This window comes from Dreissena polymorpha, chromosome 10 (genome assembly GCF_020536995.1).
Source record: "Dreissena polymorpha isolate Duluth1 chromosome 10, UMN_Dpol_1.0, whole genome shotgun sequence".
Classification (NCBI taxonomy): domain Eukaryota; kingdom Metazoa; phylum Mollusca; class Bivalvia; order Myida; family Dreissenidae; genus Dreissena; species Dreissena polymorpha.
In genome coordinates this window covers 21,782,824-21,807,736 of record NC_068364.1, presented here as the reverse complement: position 1 = coordinate 21,807,736, position 24,913 = coordinate 21,782,824, and the positions used below count along the sequence as shown (strand labels likewise).

General features: G+C 35.3%; 2 protein-coding genes across 9 annotated transcripts in view; one reads left to right on the top strand and one right to left on the bottom strand.

Moving 5' to 3' along the window:
- Positions 1–1,496: 1,496 nt before the first annotated feature.
- Positions 1,497–23,794, bottom strand: LOC127848340 (glucocorticoid modulatory element-binding protein 1-like). Of its 4 annotated transcripts, none has more exons than XM_052380755.1 (9): positions 23,648–23,794; positions 21,769–21,830; positions 21,135–21,364; positions 19,560–19,761; positions 18,377–18,611; positions 17,363–17,503; positions 16,875–16,898; positions 12,737–12,859; positions 1,497–10,398 (listed from the first exon to the last, which is right to left on the bottom strand). In XM_052380755.1, the coding sequence occupies exons 1-9, from the start codon at positions 23,733–23,735 to the stop codon at positions 10,100–10,102; spliced, it is 1,404 nt and encodes a 467-aa protein (XP_052236715.1). In that variant the 5' UTR covers positions 23,736–23,794; the 3' UTR covers positions 1,497–10,099. The 4 variants fall into 4 exon arrangements, with proteins under 4 accessions (XP_052236715.1, XP_052236717.1, XP_052236718.1 ...); XM_052380757.1 differs by lacking the exon at positions 23,648–23,794 and adding an exon at positions 23,435–23,567; XM_052380758.1 differs by lacking the exon at positions 23,648–23,794 and adding an exon at positions 22,851–23,372.
- LOC127848338 (exocyst complex component 3-like) overlaps positions 23,427–24,913 on the top strand; it is a 37,261-nt gene continuing 35,774 nt past the window's right edge. For 2 of the 5 annotated variants that reach the window (XM_052380736.1, XM_052380732.1), the window contains exon 1: positions 23,724–23,843. The gene's annotated coding sequence lies outside the window, so the exon portion shown is untranslated. Of the gene's footprint in view, positions 23,588–23,723; positions 23,844–24,913 lie in introns of those variants that run through there. The other 3 variants (XM_052380735.1, XM_052380733.1, XM_052380734.1) reach the window with 3 other exon arrangements.

Sequence of the window (24,913 nt, the reverse complement as noted above, 5' to 3'; positions counted from 1 at the left end):
TCTACCTATCAAGTTTCATGATCTAGGCCTTAGCGTTCTTGAGTTATCATCCGGAAACCATTTTACTATTTTGGGTCACTGTGACCTTGACCTAGTGACCTGAAAATCAATAGGGGTCATCTGCGAGTCATGATCAATCTACCTATCAAGTTTAAGGATCTAGGCCTAAGCGTTCTTGAGTTATCATCCGGAAACCATTTTACTATTTTGGGTCACTGTGACCTTGACCTAGTGACCTGAAAATCAATAGGGGTCATCTGCGAGTCATGATCAATCTACCTATCAAGTTTCATGATCCTAGGCCTAAGCGTTCTTGAGTTATCATCCGGAAACCATTTTACTATTTCGGGTCACTGTGACCTTGACCTAGTGACCTCAATCAACAAAGGGTCATCTGCGAGTCATGATCAATGTACCTATGAAGTTTCATGATCCTAGGCCCAAGCAATCTTGAGTTATCCAGAAACCACCTGGTGGACGGACCGACATGAGCAAAGCAATATACCCCCTCTTCTTCGAAGGGGGGCATAATAAGTAGATTTAATCAATAGAATGTCATACTATAACCCTTGGTGAAAGTGTGCGTGAATACAGGTCATCAGATCATGGTCTTGTTTTCGTTAATGCCTGGAAACAAATATGTTGTGTGGACATGGATGCAAACAGGAATGTTAAATGGATTTTTTGTACCTGGACATTAGATTGATGAATACTTATCAAAACGGTTGTGTACATTACCAGGATTCTGCACTATTCTTGAATCTACTGTATCCTTAGCTACCAAAGAGAAAACAAAGAGTTGTATATGTTTTTGTTTTATTTATGGTCCTGAACAATAAATGTAATATAGTAAATGCATATTGATGCAAGTTTGTTACATATTTGTTGCAGTAGTAATCACACAAAACGACAAGATATTATGATTAAATACAAAACATTTCATGATCAAAATAGTAATGCTTTTCCTTGATCTTAAAAATAAATGTTTTTATCTGGTTATTTATAGAATTCACTTTGTATAACATGTCAAAAAATTAACGGCAATATATAACCAAGCCACAAATTGGCCTTGCTTTAAAACTGGGAACGTGATTCAGCTTTAAACATTCATCCGAGGACAATCTCTCGAGGAAATGTATTAAATGTTGATTGGGAACTTGCACATGGAATTTTACTTTTGATGATAGATGCTTATGGATTTAAATTTCTACTTTCATATTCATCAGCCATTGACAGGAAACAAGTCATTAATTTGTTAAAACATATTTAATATTCAGAAAACTGTTGTCAGGCGTAATTGTTCTTTGATAATGCGATGGTTTTTAGTAATATGATTATCCAAATAGGGCTACAGAACATCTACTAAAATCTATTGTAGCTTCAGATGGAAATATAAATGTTCTGACTATGCCTCTGTTAAATAGCTGCTCGTACAACTGAGTACACTGCAGTGATCTCTAATAAATAAACTGTGGAACATTAAAACTCAAACAATAAAAATTGTATAGTTTATAAATCATAGTGGATACATTTTTATTTTGATACCATAATCGTATTATTGCATCATTTTCCCACTTCAACATCCAATTATAATAAATCTTACTTTCAGTCTCGTTCCGATACACATAAACACACAAGCTAGATGCCCTGACGCAACATGTTGAGCAAAGTGTGAATAATAGTTGTAATTATTTGAGCCTTGTTCTGAGAAAACTGGGCTTAATGCATGTGCAGTCTGCACAGGCTAATCATGGATGACACTTTCTCCCTAAACTTGATTTTAGGTAAGGAGGGACTTCCTTGAATATAACAAGATGTGTTTGTGAAACACAATGTCCCCCTATATGATGTTTGACCTTGTAGGATGACCTTGACCCTTCACCACTCAAAATGTGCAGCTCCATGAGATACACATGAATTTCAAATATAAAATTGCTAGCTTTAATATTGCAGAAGTGACATTACATGAGCAATTTTGACCCATATATTTGACCTTGAAGGATGACCTTGACCTTTCACCACTAAAAATGTGCAGCTCCATGAGATACACATGCATGCCAAATATCAAGTTGCTATCTTCAATATTGCAAAAGTATTAATAAAATTAGCGATTTGGGCCACATATATTTGACCTCTGACCTTGAAGGATGACGACCTTTCACCACTCAAAATATGCAGCTCCATGAGATACACATGCATGCCAAATATCAAGTTGCTATCTTCAATATTGCAAAAGTACTCATAAAATGAGCGATTTTGGCCACATATATTTGACATCTGACCTTGAAGGATGACCTTGACCTTTCACCAATCAACATGTGCAGCTCCATGAGATACCCATGCATGCCAAATATCAAGTTGCTATCTTGAATATTGAAATACTGCAAGTGTACATTAAATGAGCGATTTTGACCTGTATATTTGACCTTGAAGGATGACCTTGACCTTTCACCACTCAAAATGTGCAGCTCCATGAGATACATATGCATGCCAAATATCAAGTTCCTATCTTCAATATTGCAAATGTTAAAGTTGGCGCAAACCAACCAACAGACAGGGCAAAAACAATGTCCCTCACTACTATAGTGGGGGACATAAAAATACCATACCAGTGGAAAGTGTCGTCCCTGATTAGCCTGTGCGGACTGCACAGGCTTAACTGGAACCACACTTTACTAAAATGCATTAAGCCCAGTTTTCAAAGAACGAGTCATTTATCAAGCTGCACCATGTTCATCTGTGGACTTAATTATGACCTATGCACAAGAGGTTACCAGCTGTTTGATTGGCCATTTGACTTTTTACCTCTTAAGTGTGACCTTTGAGGTAGGTAGAAAGGTGTTCCATGCAACATATAACTTCCCCATGGTTGTCATTTATGGAAAGTTATTAAAAAAATTCTTAATGAATTACCAAATAGTCTGGCAAAGCAGTGTTGTTTTCTTAATGCTAAATTTAACCTCTATATACCGTGACCTCTGAGGTAGATAGACTGGTGTTTTTTTAACATGGCACTTGACTATTGTGACTGCTATAATATAGGGCTTTCTGAAAGTGGGCTCAACAAACGTGACATTTTCTTCACACAAAAAACTTAATTTTTAAACAATATAATCTAATGATAATTTTCTAAAATTTTATAATTGTTTTTTTTTTCTAAAAAGGTTGTTCAAACATTATTATAAGAACAAGAAAACATCCACACAACAAAATCATAACAATTTTTTCCATGTAACAAACCTGTGCATATTTATGGCATTGCTTGTGCTGAAAACAATTAAGACAACTTGTATTTGAATAGCAATTAAATAGCTTTATTACATCTGACCAGGCCACTGCTGCAATGAGCTTTAGTATTAATTGAACTCAAATTTTTAACTGCAAGTTTTAACGGCTCACAGATTACATCATTGGTGTGGGGGTTTGGGTTTCGTAACAACTGGGCTTAGAAAACTAAAAATATCATCTATGTGTCACCTTTCAAAATTAAGATCAACAAATCTGTGATGTATTATAAATACACCATGATATAATGCCGACTAAGTTCAACAATAATGAGACCTATTCCAAATCAGTGGCATTTTGTTGTAACTTGTCTAAAACAGTTGTTGAAAAGTTAATGTCTAAACTGGGGTGCACTAATAGATACATGACCAAAGTTTTTTTTACCAGTACAACATAATAAATGATGATTTTTTTGCAGTCACTGGATGTCAATTAACAGCAAACTAAAGTTCTTAACTTTGATCCAGTAATAAATATGCAATTTCCAAAGGCCAATGGTTTTGAATAAAAGTGATCTTTTGTTTTTAGTCAGTAGTCTTAGATATTTATACAGCGGATATTTATAAAGCAATTAAGTCTACACTGTGATGCAGAAAGTTCAACTAAACAACATTGAGGATAAACATAGTCTTGCGGTGTCAATTGGATAGGAATGTAACAGCAAATTTCAGGTGTCAAAATGTCATTCAGTAATAGACTCGTTAACAAACAATAGGCACAGTCAACAATTTCTAACTAAATACATAACATGTGTGCACAACAAAATACGCAAATGTTACCTACATTGTTTAAAATGATTGTTCCATAACGTGACACTGTTACAAATTTCTACAAATAATCAACATGATCAATGTATTGATGTTCATAATTGATTGAATTTGAAACATTTTTTATAGAAAAAGTTGTTTTTAATTCATGGCAACTCTTTTTCATGTTAATACTACAACATAATTTAGATTATAAGATTGAATCTGCTAAAAGAAGGAAGATCAAAACTAATAGAAAACAAATAGTGTTGAAATCCATTTACATCTTTACCCATAATTAGTAAGTGAAAACAATTGAAACATGTAACGGCTAACAATTTATGTTAGTCATCTGTATCCCTTTTTTAATTAAATGAAAACAACAAAACATTAACATTGAATTGATTTTGCACGCTTCAATAAGTACATAACACTTTGAAGATGATGCTAAATTTAATTTGCTACTTGAATTCAATTCCTTTTAGTGCTTATTTTGTTGCCTGGCAGTATCTGCTGGATGTCAACTTTAATTTATTAGTGATCAGAGAAATTGTCACTTTAGCTAGTCTTACATGACATATCATGACATCATTTCCCATTAAAACTGAAAATCATATATAATTTCCACTATTTCAAGTGAACTTTCCACCGCGTTTTCCATATGAACCAAAGGGGGCATATCTGTGATAATGAAACAATATTCAAGTACAAGTTTGCTGCATGTACACACTTACATACATGTATATGTATGAACTACTTACATTGCATATTTTGGAAGTAACAATATTTACAAAACACAAATGTTTAAAGGAATGTTGGATAAGTGATTAATCAAGGCTTTAGTGCCAAACTGTAGCAACTGCCTAACCAATGTATATGAGATAAAACAGTTTCATACTAGTACACATACATAATTTCAATAACAAACTGTGTCTGAAGTAAACGACACCAACCACACATGACCAAAATGTATTGTAAACCAAACGTCTTAATGAATAATTTCAAATCTATAGTTTAATGCTTCTATCAGTTGGATCTTACTTAAAATTTGAACCAAACTTTGGAATTATAGGCAAAACATATTTGAAAATATATTTAAAAGAAAACACATTAAAGTACTGTAATATGTTTGCAAACTTTGTCACTTATTATAGTTTGATTTTTTTCTCAAAAAGTATGAAACAGAATGCAACATACATTTTAAAATATGCAGTGGATTATTCAAAACAAGCAACGTTATACATAAGTTAATAATTTGATCACTAATATCATATATTTCAGTGCATGAAGAAACATTTTCAGTCCAGAAATCATGTATGGATCCATTTGTAAATGGGCTTCATATTTGGGAAAGAAAGCATTATCCGTAGTTATTAAAACAAACAAGAACAAAAAAAACAATACAAACAAATTAACTGTCTAAGTAGTTAATTATTGATTGCTTATATGTCACAAAACTTGCATACAAAAGTGCACAGACAAAGTTTTTGTACTGTATCTTTTAACGTTTTATGCAAAGCCATACCAAAGTTTCAACCACTGTACTAATTCACCTGTTAATTGCATAAAAAAATTGCATATCTCATTGTGCAAAAATATAATGCGGTGATTATAAAAAGTGTTTGTATATATATATTGTAACAAAAATGGTGTTTCTTTTTAAGTACAAAAAACAGACCATCTATTGTAACAAAAATGGTGTCTCTTTATAAGTACAAAAAACAGACCATCTATTGTAACAAAAATGATATCTTTTCAAGTAAAAAAATACACAAGTATTCAAGATTTATTTTGTAAACCAAAAGTAATCGTTCTTTAAACAGTTTGTTGATTTAAACAGGATTAACATATTTAAGAATTTTTTTAAATATTTTTTTATCAAAAAACATTTTGAAGTTATTTTCTGTCCAATAGAAGGGAACTTTGGTGTCTGAAGAACATTTCAACTAGTGGTAAATATATGACATATTGTATTCTTAACAATTGAGTATGAGATTGTGTTACATATTTTATAAATGTCAGATATGGTTTCATAAATATGATTATGGACAATGGAATAATTAAACACATAGTTATCATGTGTAATGTAATCAAAAACATATTATGCTCAGATATAACTTACATATGTGATTAATAATTATGATTGTCATAACAAACAGATTCATAAAGGAACATAAGTAACAAATGGATTTTGCAAGAACACTAATTTGTTAATAAATAGAGTAAAAATAAATGAGTAAAATATACAATAAAACATCTTTGGATTTCAATTTGGATTTGATTTTTGGGTATCAAAAAGTACCAGTAAGTAACAGAGTACAATGCATTTGTAAATATAAAGTTCATTTAATTATATTGTCATAAGAAATGATGTTCATAATTAATATAACACAATTTGGATGTTGACAATAAAACATTAAATTAAATTTTAACTCAACCAAAATAATAACACACCAAAAGGAAATTGTTCCACTTTCTTTCTTTATAGAATCCAGCTTAAATTGCCTGCGGATTATTTTCCATGACCTAAATGTAACTTAAATTCCTATAAACACAACAAATATGTAACAAAATCCTTGTGATGCCTTGTAGCTTGGTTAGAGTATATGTTCAATTTATTTGGCAATATTATAATTATGGCATAAATGGCAATAGGTTCAGTACTATATTTATAAAATGTATGAAGAAACAAGAGGGCCTTAATGCCCAAAGTCGCTCACCTGAGATAACAAGATATTATTGGGACAAACCAAGTTTCATGAAGATCGGAAAATAAATGTGGCCTCTGGAGTGTTAACAAGGTTTTACAATACCCATATAAGGAAAAATACCCCGCCCCTTGGAAGCCATTTTTTTCAAGCAAACATAATTATTTTCGAACTCATCCAAGATATCATTAAGACCAATCTTCTGACCAAAGTTCATCAAGATTGGACAATAAATGTGGCCTCTGGAGTGTTAACAAGGTTTTACTATAGCCATATAAGGAAAAATGCTCCGCCTCCTGGAGGCCATTTTTTTCAACCAACCGGCATTATTTTCGAACTCATCCAAGATATTATTGGGATAAATCTTCTGACAAAGTTTCATGAAGATTGGACAATAAATGTGGCCTCTAGAGTGTTAACAAGATTTTACTATAGCCATATAAGTAAAAATGCCCGCCCCATGGCAGCAATGTTCTTCAAGCAAAGGTTACCATTTTTTAGCTCATCCAAGATATCATTGGGACAAATCTTCTGAGCAAGTTTCATGAAGATTGGAAAATAAATGTGGCCTCTAAAATGTTAAAAAGGTTTTACTATAGCCATATAAGGAAAAATGCCCCGCCATGTTTTTCAACCAACCGGAATCATTTTCGAACTCGTCCCAAGATATTATTGGGATGAATCTTCTGACCAAGTTTCATGAAGATTGGACAATAAATGTGGCCTCTAGAGGGTTAACAAGATTTTACTATAGTCATATATAGCCATATAAGGAAAAATGCCCCGCCCCTTGGCAGCCATGTTTTTCAAGCAAAGATTACCATTTTTGAACTCATCCAAGTAATCATTGGGACAAATCTTCTGAGCAAGTTTCATGACGATCTGAAAATAAATGTAGCCTCTAGAGTGTTTACAAGGTTTTACTATAGCAATATAAGGAAAAATGCCCCGCCCCCTGGCGGCCATGTTTTTCAACCAACCGGCATCATTTTCGAACTTGTCCAAGATATTATTGGGATGAATCTTCTGACCAAGTCTCATGAAGATCAGACAATAAATGTGGCCTCTAGAGTGTTAACAAGATTTTACTATAGCCATATAGGGAAAAATGCCACGCCCCTTGGCAGCCATGTTTTTCAAGCAAACATTACCATTTTCGAACCCATACAAGATATCATTGAGACCAATCTTCTGACCAAATTTCATGAAGATTGGACAATAAATGTGGCCTCTAGAGAGTTAACAAGGCAAATGTTGAAGCCGCACAACGCACGACGGACAAAAATGAATCAGAATAGCTCACCATGAGCACGTTGTGCTCAGGTGAGCTAAAAATGTCAGTACCAGTAACACAAAGAGTAGGTTCACACAAGATCTGGATTATGAGAGAGAAATGCATAATGATACAAACATGTGCATGTACCTCTAAAGCCTTGTTTTTTTTTGGAATTCATTGCATAAAACAATAACAATTTAATTTTAATTTTAACTGCAAAGCTGACATATTCAGTTAGACACACATTAAAGTAAGACAATCACTTTGTAAGTTACGCATGTTACGTTGCTTGATCAGAACTCAATTAAACAGTGATTACATAAATGCAAAATTAAACTCAAAATATTCAATAGTAACAGGATTTCAATTCACAACTCTTATATACAAAATAAAGCAAAATAAAATATTATATGCTTTGTAAGATTACATTAGGTGAAGAGCAAAGGTACTTCAGTGTGTAAATATGGAAAGAATGCCAGGGGTGGCAAAATCTCACTCTAACTCACAAACAAACAACTTAACATACAATATACACTATAACTTGTAAGTTTGGCAAATCACCTGGTCATACAATACTTCATAACGAACTGAATTTTCTCAACTAAAATATTTGGAAAATAGTTTGAAAAGGCAAATCATTCTTTATAGATAAGATGTGGTTCACTACTTATACATTGTATATCATATTGTCTATTTTGATCAATATTGAAAGGAAGCTTATGTAAATATTTACAAATATTACAATAATTATCACGAATTTACTTTCAAAGACAACATTATGCTTTTTCTTAATGTTGTGGAATATTTTATCATAATTTACAAAATCTTACAACACAACGCAGACTTGGGAGCTAACCTTATTAAAATCGAAATTAAAATTAACAATACTATTTTAAACTTTTAAGCTGTTACCAACAACAGAAATTCGGCACTATTTCATTACAAAAGTTCAGTCATTTTCAGCCATTTCTCTAATGTTTTTTTTTTTTAAGTTATGTTATAATTGTATTGCAATTTATTTATCAAATCAAATTCAATTTTTTTCTACATAAAGCATTCTTATTACCCGGCTTGGAGTGAAGAGAAGAGAGAGAACACAGCATTTGTCAATTAGCCAATGATTCTGAACCTCTGCAAGAGTTAGTAATGATGTTTGTGAGATAAGTCTTTGAAATAATAGTCGATTTTAGGACAGTTTCAAGCTGTAAATGCGTAACCGTATAATCTTGTAACTATTGAATAATGTTTATAGATACTACTGTACCCAAATAATTCAAGCACCATAGAAACAGCACTTATGAATTAACAAACTAGGAGATTCAAGCGATTGAACAAGGATAATTGAATACATTTGTAAAATCATTTCAACACTGTGTTTAGTGACAATGGAATTGATCTTTCAATTTATAATTTCCCCAAGAATATTGTTTGATTATTCACATACAAGTTGATTGGTAAAAATTAGTTGCCAGTACACCTAAATGTACGGCTTTGACTAATCGGACATACGATTTAGCCACCCCTATATGCACTGGGTTAATAAAGCTGAAAGTTACTATATACTGATAAAAAAATAAAACATATAGATTGTGAGTATACAAGAATGTGTCTGTTTGTACAAATATAACAATTTTCAACTGTACAAAATTAACCGAGATGAAATAGCATCTTGGTCATTGTAAACTGTAAGTTAACAAGCGTAAGTGAACACTGGATTTCACAAAGGATCTCAAAAACAGTATCAGTAAAAACATGGATACAACAAAATGAAGATTGAATGAACAAGAATGCAAATATGCAAAGGATTTCTTTGGAAAGGACAAAAATGTATGAATAAATGCGCCTCATTCTGGGAAAACCGAGCTTAACACATGTGCAGTCTGCACAGGCCAATCATTGACAACATTTTCAGTTTTCATGGAATTTTTTTGTTTAAAGGAAATGTCTTCAAAACGAAGATCTAGTTTAGGCAGAAAGTGTCGTCCCTGACCTACACGGACCACACATGCCAATCTGGGATGACAATTGATGCACATGTTTTAAGCCCAGTTTTCCCCTAAGGAGGCTTTAATCTCTTTAAAATTCTACACGTCCTGAGAAGAATTCACAGTCAAAGATAAGTCCGTCGAATCCTCCTGCGATGACAAGCCCAAAGAGCTGCTTTCTTGAGATGGAAAGGGACTTTGTTCGCGTGAATCGTTCCCGTTTGCTATGCCAGGCATGGAAGGGGAAAGGGAAGTGAACTTCCGACCCCCGTCTATTTCGGAATCTGGCGGTATTTCATCCAATTTAAGTTTCTTAGTCATGAACTGATCGTAGCAGTCACTTTTGCGCTTCAATACGTCTGATTTTTGCTCATACTCTGTCACTTTTCTTTTTAAAACTGAAAATAAAATAGTGCAATATTAAAAAGCTATCAGTAATTGTCTCCTAAAGGCCATCACTCAGTATTTGCTGTGCAAAATGTTAATATCTTTTATCATTACTCTAATTTGGGGAACCTTTTAACACTGAGGTATGTATTTTGCATAGGCAGGTCACTGATCTTAGTGACCTCAGTGTAATACACAACTGTCACAACTTTAAACAAGCAAAAAAAAACTTGGATCAATTTATTTCCAAAATTAGGTATGTTTAGTATATTTATTTCTATATTTAGAATATTTCTTACAGAAATTCCTTTAAGCAAACAGCGCAGACCCTGATGAGACACTGCATCATGTGGCGTCTCATCTGGGTCTACGCTGTTTGCCTTGTTCTTTTTTCTAGACGCTAGGCATAAATGGGTTAATACAAGATGTTTGTATGCCAACCAAATTCTAAAATCAACAGGCATCTTACATTTTTTTATAGGTCAATGCTTTCTCAAGCTATTATACAAAATCGAAGTAGTGCACAGACTAACCAATTATCTGACCGAAGATTTGACTGAATAGCTACAGATATTAAAATCTAATCCAGATCAAATCGCTGATACACTGAAGTTGTTCGCTGTTGTCGTCCTTGATTAGCTTTTGCGCATTGAACAGGCTAATCAGTGTGCACAGGCTAATCTTATTTGACGTGCATAAAGCCCCGTTTTCTCTGAAAGCAGCCAATATGTACAGATTTCAATGATAAACACTAGACTGGCCAATGTCGTCTTACAAGCTGGTATATACACTCACTGCTAGAGGGTATAAACACTCACCTGCTAGAGCAGAATCATTTGTCGTCTGCTGCAGACAGGCAGCGGTAATCGTCCCTAGCAGAGTGAAATGCGGTTCTTGCCTTACTTAAGGCTTCTAAGCACATACGGATTTGCAAAATATGCTCGGTAAATTGAGCAGGCTGCTAACGCGACAAACTAAAAACTGATTTAACAACAAGAGGGCCATCAGGCCCTAAGGCGCTCACCTGAAAGCCAAAGGAACTAGACTATTCTGAAAAAAAAGCAAGCTAATTCATGAAGATTATTTTGGACCAAAAGTGACTTTTAACATGTTTTTTTTTATATCTGACCTTGTGACCTAGTTTTTGAGCTCATATGACCCAGCTTCAATCTCTGGCAAAATTTCATTGGGACAAATGTTCTGAACAAGTTTCATGAAGATTGGCCAATAAATGTTTCTTATATAGTGTCAACAAGTTTTCACTAAAGCCATATTAGGACAACTGCCCCCCCCCCCCCTGGCGGCCATGTTTTTCAACGAACCATAACCATTTTCAAACTTACTCGAGTTATTGTTAGAACAAATGTTCTGATCAAGTTTCATAAAGATTGGATAATAAATGTGACTTCTAGAGTGTTAAGAAGGTTTTGTAGTAAATAGCCATTTAAGGAAAAATGCCACGCCCCCTTGCGGCCATGTTTTTTAACTGATCTCAACCATTTTTGAACTTAGCCCAGATATTATAAGTTCAAATATTCTGACCAAGTTTCATGAGCATTGGACCACAAATGTGACTTCTAGAGTGTTAACAAGGTTTTACCATACAGTAAAGCCATATTAGGAAAACTGCCCCGCCCCATGGCGGCCATGTTTTTCATTCAACTGGAACCATTTTCGAACTCGTCCAAGATATTATTGGGACACATGTTTTGACCAAGTTTCATGAAGATTGGACTAAAAATGTGACTTCTAGAGTGTAAACAAGGTTTTACTAAAGCCATATAAGAAAAACTGCCACGCCCCCTGGCGGCCATGTTTTTCAACCAACCAGAACCATTTTCGAACTCGTCCAAGATATTATTGGCACACATGTTCTGACAAAGTTTCATGAAGATTGGACTAAAAATGTGACTTCTAGAGTGTTAACAAGGTTTTACTCTAGCCATATAAGGAAAACTGCCACTACCTGGCGGCCATGTTTTTCAACCAACCGGAACCATTTTCGAACTTGTCCAAGATATGATTGGGACACATGTTCTGACAAAGTTTCATGAAGATCGGGCTAAAAATGTGACTTCTAGAGTGTTAACAAGGTTTTACTCTAGCCATATAAGGAAAACTGCCACGCCCCATGGCAGCCATGTTTTTCAACCAACCGGAACCATTTTCGAACTCGTCCAAGATATTATTGAGACACATGTTCTAACCAAGTTTCATGAAGATTGGACAATAAATGTGACCTTTAGAGTGTTAACAAGGTAAATGTTGACGACGCACAACGGACAAAAGGCACTCACAATAGCTCACCATGAGCATGTTGTGCTCAGGTGAGCTAAAAAGTATACATACGCTCCATCTCGCGTTCCAGTTTATCTCGCTGCCTGTCGAACTCGTACTTGTGTGCACACAGCTTAACATCAAGCTTCTCTCGCATACCCAGCTCTGTGACGATGCGGGACGCCTTCTTAGCATCTGTGAGCATATTTGTAAACAAGTGAGCACAGTTGTGAACAAGTGAAGACAGTTGTTAACAAGTGAGCACAGTTGTGAACAACAGAAGACAGCTGAGAACAAGTGAGGACAGTTGTGAACAAGTGAAGACAGTTGAGAACAAGTGAGGACAGTTGAGACCATGTGAGCACAATTGAGAACAAGTGAGGACAGTTGAGAACAAGTGAGGACAGTTGAGAACAAGTGCGCAAAGTTGAGAACAAGTGAGGACAGCTGAGAACAAGTGAGGACAGTTGAGAACAAGTGAGGACAGCTGAGAACAAGTGAGGACAGTTGAGAACAATAAGAGGACAGTTGAGAACAAGTGAGCACAATTGAGAACAAGTGAGGACAGCTGAGAACAAGTGAGCAGAGTTGTTAACAAGTGAATAAAGTTTAGAACAATAAAGCATGAATGAGAACAAGAGCTGTCAGAGGACAGCGCGCTTGACTATTAGAGTGCTTGACAGTATAACGTAAGCAATCATGGAGAGGGGGTATAATGTGGGTGTGTGGTCATTTAATAGATGATATTTAAAAAAAAAAAGAAAAAAAAAAGGATTATTTTTTGGGGGGTGGGGTCGGGGGGGCGTGGGGGATGGTTATGGGTGGAGTCCATTGTGGTATGTTAGGTAAGTGTTGTTTTGTCAAAGTATGATTCAAATGTGATCATAAATAAAGAAGTTTTGGCAATTTTAGCAAAATTTATTGATTTGACCTTGAGTCAAGGTCATTCAACTGTCAAGGTCAAATTCAACTTGCCAGGTACAGTAACATCATGATAGACAGAAAGTATTTGAAGTTTGTAAGCAATAGCATTGATTCTTTACAAGTAAAGTGGATCTAAACACAAAATTGAACAAAATATTCAAAGGTACAAAGACAAAAAAGGGCCATAATTCCGTTAAAAAGCCAACCAGAGTTATGCAACTTGTCCTGTACAGTCCCCTTACAATAGTTAGCAATTTTTTCCAAGTCTTGAAAGCATTAGCTATGATACTTTAGGAGTAAAATGGACCAAAACACAAAACTTAACCAAATGTTCAATTATTATTAAGTATAAAAGGGGCCATAATTCTGTCAAAATGCTTGACACAGTTGTCTGCTCTTGTTTATAGGTTGGGGTCATGTTGGTAAAGAAGGATGCAAAATATGAAAGCAATATGTCAAGGGACATAGGAAATATTTGGGGAGGTACGCAAACTTAAACATTTGCACGCTAACGGGAACGCCGAAGCCGGGGTGTGTAGGATAGCTCCACTATATATATATTTCATATATAATAGTCGAGCTAAAAAGTGACCCTAGATGAGATCAAGTGAGCACAGTTGAGAACATGTGAGCACAAATGTGAACAAGTGAGCAAAGTTGTGAACAAGTGAGTACAGTTTTGAGCAAGTGAGCACAGTTGAGAACAAGTGAGGACAGTTGTGAACAAGTGAGAACAGTTGTGAACAAGTGAGCAAAGTTGTGAACAAGTGAGCACAGTTTTGAGCAAGTGAGCACAGTTGAGAACATGTCAGCACAGTTGTGAACAAGTTAGGACAGTTGTGAACAAGTGAGCACAGTTGTGAATAAGTGAGGACAGTTTTGAGCACAGTTGTTAACAAGTGAGGAAAGTTGTGAACATGTGAGGACAGCTGAGAACATGTGAGGACAGATGTAAATAAGTGACAACAGTTGTTAACTTGTTTGATATTTCTATAAACTCATAACGCATTGATACATCACTCATTATTCTTATTAAAACATATAATCAAATTCTTGGCTTTGGTTTTTCTAGTAGCTATGGTAAGTTCAATGTTAGTTTCTTTAACCTCCTTAAAACCTAAAATGGACCTTTTCACAGATTTTGGCATGTAATATCATACATGCCATATTTTTTTTAGGTCCAAAGCGGGACATTCCATAAAATATTGTCGGGACATTTGACCCAAAAGCGGGACACCTAAAACGATTTATCATTCCACCTTTACTGTAGTCAGTATAGTACTAACAAATACTCTTGATACTTTTATTCAAGACATAAAACATCTGATATGAAGCATGGAATCTAAAACATAACAATAACAGTTTTATAAAATAAGACAATAGCAAACAACGAGCATAATATTCATCTTTTTAGAGTACAAAATCTAGAACATTACGACAACAATACTCATTATATTAATTTCAATGGCAAACATTAACGCAGGGGAGGCTATCCAGTACACTGAAAGTACGGGTTACAGTAAACTATCTACCAAACAGTTACATCAGTTACACACGGAATGCGCGGCCGTACACATTTCAGAGTTAGGTTTTTGGTGGAAGCAAACCGTCTTTGTGTTCATTTTAACTCTCAACAACGCCTCAACCGTTTTTACACCAACAAAAACAAAAGGACAAAAGAAGTCTATGGATGCCTTACTCGAATTATTTTTCTCTAATGTTAATAATCATATTTTGTTTTCTTCTTATATACACAGATTAAACTGAATTGTGAATTGTCAGGCGCTGTATTGGGGTAGTGTCAAACTGTCATGAATAACAACACGTTGTTTTTATTACAATAACACAAGACAAGATGGGTACCACTTTTACTGTTTGTTGCGATGTTTTTTAAGCACGTATCCATGCGCAGTTTGTTACTTGTCAATTGTCGCGGCTTTATTCGAGTAGGGTCAAACTGTCATGCATAGCACCTCGTGGTTTTTAGCTTAATTGGAGTAGGGTCAAACTGTCATGCATAGCACCTTGTTGTTTTTATTATTATTACACCCAATTACACTAGACAGGATGGGTATCACTTATTGGACTGTTTGTTGCGATTTTGGTATATTGCACATTCGGATTATCCCGCTATTTATGAACTAAACATTGAATGTAAAAGACTCATTAATGACGTAGAGTTAATTTTACAAAACAATTGTTTTGTAAACCGTTTCAAACAAATACAAAAATAAACACATTTTCAACATTTATTTCATTTTAATACAACTATCGATAGCAATAAGCGACCACTATCTTGAAGACCACCATGGTGTGAATGCCTGATGAAATCAATAATTAGCCGATAAATCGCTGATAAGGTGCCATAAACAACACTGGTACACACGATAAGTAGAATCGGATTGTTAATTGGGGGCAATAAAGGGATTAGCGGGGGTAAGTGTTAGCGAAACAGAGCTTGAATAGCGAATTTTATTGGGAACCTATAGACCTTACATCGTTTTTTACGAATGTCGGGACAAATCGTCTCATATCGGGACGGCGGGACAAAGGGCCCAAAAGCGGGACTGTCCCGCCGAGATCGGGACGTATGGCATGTATGCATGTATTGAAGTTTGTCAGTAAATGCTTTATATTGATAAATGCCAATGTTGGATCTTAAAAGCTCCAGTAAAAAAAAGAATACACAATAAAAGAAAGAAAAAAAAGTAACTGTCAACTGGGCTCGAACCACTGACCCCTGGAGTTAAAGTCTAACGCTTAGACCACTTGGCAATCCGTGCTCATACAAGGAATGATGTATTTTATACTTTATATAAGCAATCCTTGTAGTTTCACAAAATACAACTATAACAACAGAACTCTGCAAATTATTCAATTGTTTTGCGTTGCAACGCTTGATAATTTTCAGGTTTAACAATTGTCAAAAGATGCATATAATGAATATTTTAGAGCATGGTAAATATTCAGTATTACTGTTTCCTCATATATAAATCATAATGACAATGAAAAATACAAATCTGACCAACTTTTTTTTATTTTGTTGACTTACCAAAACGTGTAAGGTCCCTAAACATATTGAATAATTGCACTTATTAAAACATAGTATCGGAATGTCAAATGCATCTAATATAATTGAAAGACTTGTTAAAGCATTTGACAGGTTTCAGAACAGTAAAAACATACACAAGTTCATAACAAAACTGACATTTTAAACTTTGAACAAACATAACAGAAAGTAGGTAACTCTAACACAAAATTCATCTTAAGAGGGGTATACAGGTACCTGCTGAAAATGCACGGACATCACCTATCAAATACATATTAATGCATCAAACCTCAGTTGGCCCATTGAGATCTTATTAAATCCTTATATTCTCTAGGGCGGACTATCAACTTTACAAATATCTCAACATATAATCTGATTTTCTGTTTTCGTAAGCTGTAACAACTACTACATAGAATTTGTAAAAATGAAATATGATTTTGATTCTTCCAAATAAAATTTGTGTGAAGAGATCTCTTCCTCATAAAACTTAACTGTTAAATTATGGATTGTAAGGGTATTGTACGGAGAACTAAGCACTTTTGTTATGAATTTTCACGGCATTAAAATCTTTGTATGACAATAAGATCTCCCCTTAAGTACTAGTTCTACCCAGAAAACTGACTCGACAGCAATTTGATAAGCCTAAGGCTTTCAATAAAAGTGAGCTAAACTAAATAGGTTTTAACAATTGTATTACGTCGTTAGCATGTTTCACTGGCACTGACCTTCCAAAGGGATGCAATTCCTGACCATGTTGCCCTTCAACACGTCCAGTTTTGCTTTGATTTCTCTGAAGAACTCGTCTATCAGTCCAAGCTGCACGATAGTACGCCAGAACATCACGTCATCAGATTTGCCTTCTGGAGCTAAAGTAAGAGCACGCTATCAGTGATGAAAATTAGCAGGATCTAATATAAATGTATTTCTTTAAATGTCTCTTCTAAGCAAGCCTGTGCAGACTTCACTGGCTAATTTGGGATGACACTCTATGCATATACATTTAGCCCAAGACGGAGGCTGAATTTGTGCTGGGCGATCTTGAACTTGACCTTGATTACCAAAGGAAACCCCTATGTCTTATATAAACGATGTTCTGTAAAAACAGGATTGGGTAAATGTGTTCAAAATGTTATCTTATATCCCTTTCAATGCAATACCTTACAATTATCATGCAGTGATTTTCTTACTTTTTCATGTGCATAATGCACATTCACCAAATGCTCAAGGGTGAGCAATTGTATTCAATCTCCATCCATTATTAATCGTAAGGTGACATTCTAACAGTTCCTTTGTAGTGTCAGACTAAATATTTCACAAAAAGTTTAAATTGTCTGTACTAATCACTTCAATCCATGTCTGCAGCAAACTATTATAGTTTTTGACTGCGGCTATAAAAAAATTGCCTATAAAACAGATGCAGATGCTTATGTATACAGTTCAAATAAAGATTTGTGTAAGAACATAGAAATTATTGCTTGGCAGAAACAGGGCAACACATTTTGTACCATACAAAACCAGTTAGAACTGCACTACATGAACTAGGTCAAACCAGTAAGAACTGCACTACATGAACTAGGTCATGTGTTAAATCCCCACTGTGGGGGCTTTTTTTAGTTCATCCCAAAGACACAACGCACTGATTCTACCCAGGAAAAGGACTCAAAGGTTTCACTTTTTCTTCAGCTTTCGAGGGAATCGAGCTTAAATATTTAAATATGTTAAACTAAACTAATACCCACCTTCCCCTTGCGAGTATCTGTCTGGGCTCACGCTCTGTATCTTGACCACATGCATGGGAAGGGGGGCTGGGAGCTGGGAACCGGAATGTGAGGGCTTTTTAGTACCCGGCTGCAGCTGCTGGAGATTCAACATGTGCAGCAGACGTAGCTGGTCAAGGCTGGGCTTCATGTCGCGCTCCTCGCCAAAACTGTCGAGATTCTTGGACGACTGATGTGATTGTTGGGATGAAGATTCCTGCAGGGTTAAATCAGAGTTTGTTTTTCCTTCTTTGTGAAGTACTGGAAAATGGCACTTTACCAATGAGGAAAAAACTACCAATTTCCAAATTGCTGTAAAAAAAATCCCAATTAAAGGTTTTGTTTGAATAAAGTGCAAAATTTTGTAAGTTTCCATATGCAGCTATATGGCTTGAATCTAAGTTAATAAAATATTGACAACTTGACAACATTTAGCTATCAACTTTAAAGTATTTGGGAGCAAAAAATCAAATACACCAATTTCCCAATATGAAGACTTCACGATGCGAATTTTCCTTATTTCAGGGTTTTCGTGCACAATTTTCCCAATTAGGCTGGTATAGGTACTTTGGCCAATTGGGCAAAAAAATTGCTGCAAAACTTTGAATTGATGATTGGCATACTGGTTATCATGGACATACCCACGTGAACATGAACATATGCCCACTATGTTTAAGTGCATATAACCCAGGAATGTGTGATGAGATTCTTAGACAACTGATGGGATTACTGTGTTGAAGATTCCTGCAGGTTTTAAGATACCTATGTGAATAGTAAAGTCATTAGACTTTAACATCAGTATATTTTCACCTTAAAAAAGATTGCAAGGCACTTGGCCCTAAAATGGGCAGTTTAACAAGAGCACCTCATAATGGGTGCCATCCTCGGCTGCGGGTGCAGTTTTGAATAAATGAAAGCTTGTCAACATTTTTTTCTTTAGAGGTCTCAGTGACCTTGACCTTTGACCTACCCGGTAGTGACTCAAAATGGGTGTCGCGTGTAGAACTCATCAACGTGCATCTACATATGATGTTTCGAAGTTGAAGGTGGAAGCACTTTGATTTTAGAGCCAATAAAGGGATAACTCAGGACCGTGTGGATCACAGGTATGCACCAATGCATTATGCTCCGATTTCCCAGGGCATTGCTTCATTACATTACTTACGTTTGATGAATGAGATGAATGTGACGTGTCTTCTGACTTGATTCTGTACAAGTGGTGACCATTGGATTGACGAATGGGCGTCGGTGAGTTTGGAATGGTATCAGAGAGGTTGAGTTTTGATTGGCTGATTCTGGACTTGCAGCGTCCCGTGCACAGTTCTGAGTGATTGTAAAAGTCGAGCACACCTGAGTCTATGTATCGTCTGAAAAATACACACAAAAACAGAAATAAACAAGGGACAAAATTGTCACAAAACCAGGTTTTCATTGTGAAAAAAAAATGATAAAGGGAGAAAACTCAAACTGAACTTTTGAAATGAACAAACAAAATAAACCCCCTTTGTAAGTTTGTTTTTAAAAAAAATCTATTTTTAGTCGTGCCAAATGATTATAAAATCTCACAATGAATGACATAGTTATGGCCAGGACAAGCTCATTTATGGCCATTTTTGACCTTTGAACTCAAAGTGTGACCTTGACCTTGGAGATATCGACCTAATTATTTCGAGCGACACACCGTCCAATGATGGTGAACAAATGTGCCAAATGATTTTAAAATCTGACAATGAACGACATAGTTATGGCCCGGACAAGCTTGTTCCGCCAGCCCGCCAGCCAGCCCGCCAGCCAGCCCACCCGCATTCGCCAATCTAATAACCAGTTTTTTCCTTCGGAAAACCTGGTTAACAAAAATACCCCCAAATTCTTTTTGTACACAAAATTGTTCGTACCCAAATATTTTTTCGTACCCACATTTTTTTTCATACCCATTTTTTTTTTTCGTACCAAATTTTTTTTGGTACCCAAATTTTTCATACCCAATTGTGGTGATGTATATAAACTTAAATTGATGCTTTTATATCCATCCTCTTCAAAAGCATCAGCACACCAGTACTGTCAGTACACTGATTCTTATTTGTCATTGATTATCCCGACGTTCCAAATTAGAGGGGGGGGGGGGCATTATGTGTTATCTCCACCGTCTGTCCGTCTTTCCTGGCCACTATCTCCTCCTACACTTTTAGCACTAGTACTTTGAAACTTAAACACATGGTAGTTATGAGCATATGTGCAACAGTGGACTATTTGGAATTATGGTCTGACCCCTGAGTCAAAAGCTATGGGGGTTGGGATGGGGCCGGGTCAGAGATTTTCACTCATTTTTTTAGGTTATTTTACATTAACTTCTTCATTTCTACACCGATTCACTTCTAATTGATACTGAACTTCTCTTATGACAATATGGTCAAATATGCAAGGCCCCATTACCTACCCTGGGGAGCCCCGCCCACAAAGACCACGCCCACCCAAAATTTTGTTTTAACATAACTTCTTCATTAATTCACCAAATGAATTCAAATTAATACTGAACATCTCTTATGACAACACAGTCTATCTCGACCATCCATGTCCACATTACCCATCCTGGGGCCCCACCAACATAGGCCATGCCCACCCAAAATTGCCTTTTCTATAACATATATGCGACGTGGGGATACGCATAGGCCTCTGCTGCGCCATTTCTAGTTAAATATCTATATCTATGATATCTTATAAAGAAAGCTTAAAGCCTCACCTGATTTTTTTCCCATGGATTCTAATTGCATTCTTCCAGTCTTTTAAGCTGCCTTTGTCTGCCATAACGTAAAACGTCTTTGGCGTAATGAAGTGGCCAGCGTACTCAATACACTCTCTGTTAATGCCGGGACAAATGAATCTTTCCCGGATAAGTTTTGCAGTGAGAACACCGCAAGATACGTCGATAGTTTCACTTATTGGGTCCAATGGGGGCAAGGGTGCATCTCTCTATACAAAGGAAAGATAAGATCCATCATCAGATAATACTGGGTTACACCAACAATCCTCGCCTCAGTGGTATCTCATAATTATGTCATCTTGCATACAATCAAAATCAGGCTTATGGGTGGAGGGGTAATATCCTAACCCATTCATAGAAGGAATTAACCAAAAGTCTCAACATGTACTACCAGTAACTACATTTAGATTCAGAAAAGGTTAGAAATAATTGAAATTGTCATGCAATCTTGACTTTGAAAATATTTATATTGATAGTTCAACCAATATACAAATAAATACTAAATATTAATTTGTTTAAATTAGTGAATAATTATCAAGAGCACTGTGAGAGCCTCTTATAAGTGCTTATAAATTATAATATATTTAAGAAATGAAACTGAACATTTGTTTACCTCTCCAAATACATTTACTCTTACTCCCCTTGTTTTCATTTTGTCAGGTTCGGACACTGGCGCTACAAAATATTTATGACCATAGTTTGTTAAGACACTAACAATATTTTTCTCTAAACAGATACACAAATTGATTCATTTCACTACCTATACAATTTATTATTGAACTGATTCTTGCAACACACATTAATTTGCAAGTTCATTTACATGTACAACTTTTCTGTGTACTTTATTTAAAGAAATTTTGAGTTGACAAGAGATGTATTTGTCAGAAACACAATGCCCCCTATTGCGCTGCTTTTAAATAAATTTCAATATAGCATTTGGCAGATTTAGAAATTATCTCCCTTTAAACGCTTATAACTTCCCTTGGATTGTATTTTTTTACTTTTGACCTTGAAGGAAGACCTTGAACTTGACCTTTCACAACTCAAAGTGTTCAGCTCCATGAGATACACATGCATGCCAAATATCAAGTTGCTATCTTCAATATTGCAAAAGTTACGGCCAATGTTACAGTTTAAAAAAAAAACTGACAGACGGACAGTTCAAATGCTATATGCACCCTACCAGGGGCATAAAAATTGCATAAATCTTATGTGGGGCTTACTTTGCAGGACCATGTTATTACTGGAAATCATTTAAGAAGAAACCTGAAAGTTTATTTCATCACATTAACAACTCTTAAAGTGCTTTACATTAAAGTGAAAATTCACTTAACTATTGGTCGACTAGTCTAATTCAGATTATATCACAGACTTTTTAATTGGTGGCCAGAAACATTTTGCACGCACTAAATAAACTCAAAAAGCAAGATTATAATTATATAATGACAAAATTAAGCGAATTGAAAATGCCTCTTTCACAAAATAGCCTCTCCCTGCCCTTTTCAAATCCTTGCTGGAGCACTACTAAAGAGTACCCGCGGTACATGTAAGTAGTACCCGAGCAGACAATGACCTATCAAGCCTTAATTAAAGCATTTACATTATGGACTTGAAGTGCTTAATGTGCAGAAAGATTACTCAGCAATAGCATGATTATTTCTTAGAGCTGAAAACACACAACTCTATCCTAGATACCGGAATCTTAGGGCCATAGTTTTAGCCGGTTAAGCTATCTTGGCTCTTCTGATGGTTGTTTTCTTGTAGGTTTTCTTAAGACTTATAAGACGTTGACTTAAGTAAGATTCATAACCAGCATATCTTGATGGCACAATTGTCCTTGTTCGCTGTAAATTTGTAAATAATATCACTACTATCTTCATGTTTTATGCACTTAATATAATGGAATGCATTGATTGTGGATAACTTCCAGCAGCCCGTCTGACTAATTTGTTAAATCTACAGGCATGAGCTCAAGCCTTCCACTGTCATGTTTTTCTTACTCATGACTCATCACATAATGTAAAAGCAGCTGATTTTATTGAACATATTTAGAGTCAATTAAATAATTTAAGGAATATATGTTCAGACATAGATAAAAACAATGCTGGTTTGTCCACATAAGATAAAATCTCAATTGACATTTTCATTGTGCAAAGATGGATGCGCTGGGACGAAACTCAAGATAATGTACGAGTTACTTCGTGCACGAAACTGATCGTAAACAAAACAGAACCGAAAATACTTCTTCGTGGAGTTTGAATGAAAATACAGACAATTACCATTCAATCATGTTTAACAAAAACAGGCCTTAAAAATTGGGTCAAATCATCTCGTTTTTGTTCATGCTCGCTGAGGCAATACATTTGTTTACGCCTGAAATATTCCGTCAAAATCACCGTCAAAACCGAAAGTAGAAACGTTCACATTAAGCGGTGAGTATTAATAAACTAAACGTTAATTACAAATGTGTTCAGCCGAGTGTGAATACTTACCGACTGACGTTAATTTGTCCCAAGCGTAATCAGAGGTCGCACGTTCCTCCATGTCCACAGGCGTCACGGAACGTAACTCTGACGTCATTCGCGCATGTCTCGTTGTGAGCGAGACGGGGCGTGATTCAATGGCGTCGTTCACCGGATGTAAATATTTACGTTAGGATAATTAACGTCGCTTTATTTTGTTACATTTGTAAGTCAGCTTTTCTCGGTTTACTGAATCGAAATGAGTATTTGTGCAGATTAAAACAAATACTTTGCACTTGTTCTAAAAACTTACGCTGTCTCTGAAACGTCAATAGCTTTGCGTCTGTGCTTTCGTACACAGCAGTCTCGAACCAAAATTTGACACTTGGGTCAAGTTGGGACAACACGTGAATGATTAACTGACAACTATGAAATGTTTATATATTAACATATATAATCCATTATAAAACATTTATAAGCTGTTGTGCATCAAATTGATCAATAATAACATATATTTTCCTCTGTTTATATTCTTTTAATATTTAAATGAGATATGTTTATGATTTGTATTTGTCTCTAAAAAGTCTAAATATTCGGATAATCTTTTTGAGAAATGTGTATGTCAGTTTTAAGAACTGTTCTGTCAGAAACTTAGAAGTACCATAAATGTAGATAACATCTATGTCTCTGAATCATGAATGTACTAGAACAAAACATATTGTTCCATAAGGATATGCAATGACTAGTATGTATGTCATGTATAGCAAACTGTCTTCTTCTTCATATAAAGTAAAGACACCTTCCTTTGTAAACTAGAACTGGTGCACTGTAATGCAAAAAGTGTATATATGCACATGTGGTTGGTTTTTGCTACATGCAAAATATTGTAATTCTTATACAAAAAAATCTGCATAGGGTTAATGACCTCAAACCATTCTGAAATTTATATAATTCATCTCTAATTCATCTCTGCATGTTAAGCCTGAGTATGTATAATATTGAGAACATTTTATGCTCATTTTTATATATATGTTTTTACAAAAAAAACACCAGCTTTGGTCCAAACAACGCAATTTTCCTAATCCATTTCCAAAATGATAAAAAAAAACATTTTAAGATCTCAACAGCAATGTGCTAAATTTTTTACATACATCTACATAATATGTACTAATACAAAACATGGTTTGTAAAAAAGATCTATTTAAGTACTGGTAAAAACACATCCAAGTAGAATCTAATGCTCCCTTTTGAAGCTGTCAAAGGTTAAGGCTGTTCCAGAGTTGGATGGTATGTGTT

Coding starts and splice junctions, on each gene's coding strand:
- LOC127848340 (XM_052380755.1), bottom strand. CDS start 23,735: ATGACGTCAGAGTTACGTTCCGTGACGCCTGTGGACATGGAGGAACGT. Junction 18,612..19,559: donor ATTCATCTCATTCATCAAAC/GTAAGTAATGTA, acceptor TTAACCCTGCAG/GAATCTTCATCCCAACAATC. Junction 10,399..12,736: donor ACTGGAACGCGAGATGGAGC/GTATGTATACTT, acceptor TTTTATTTTCAG/TTTTAAAAAGAAAAGTGACA.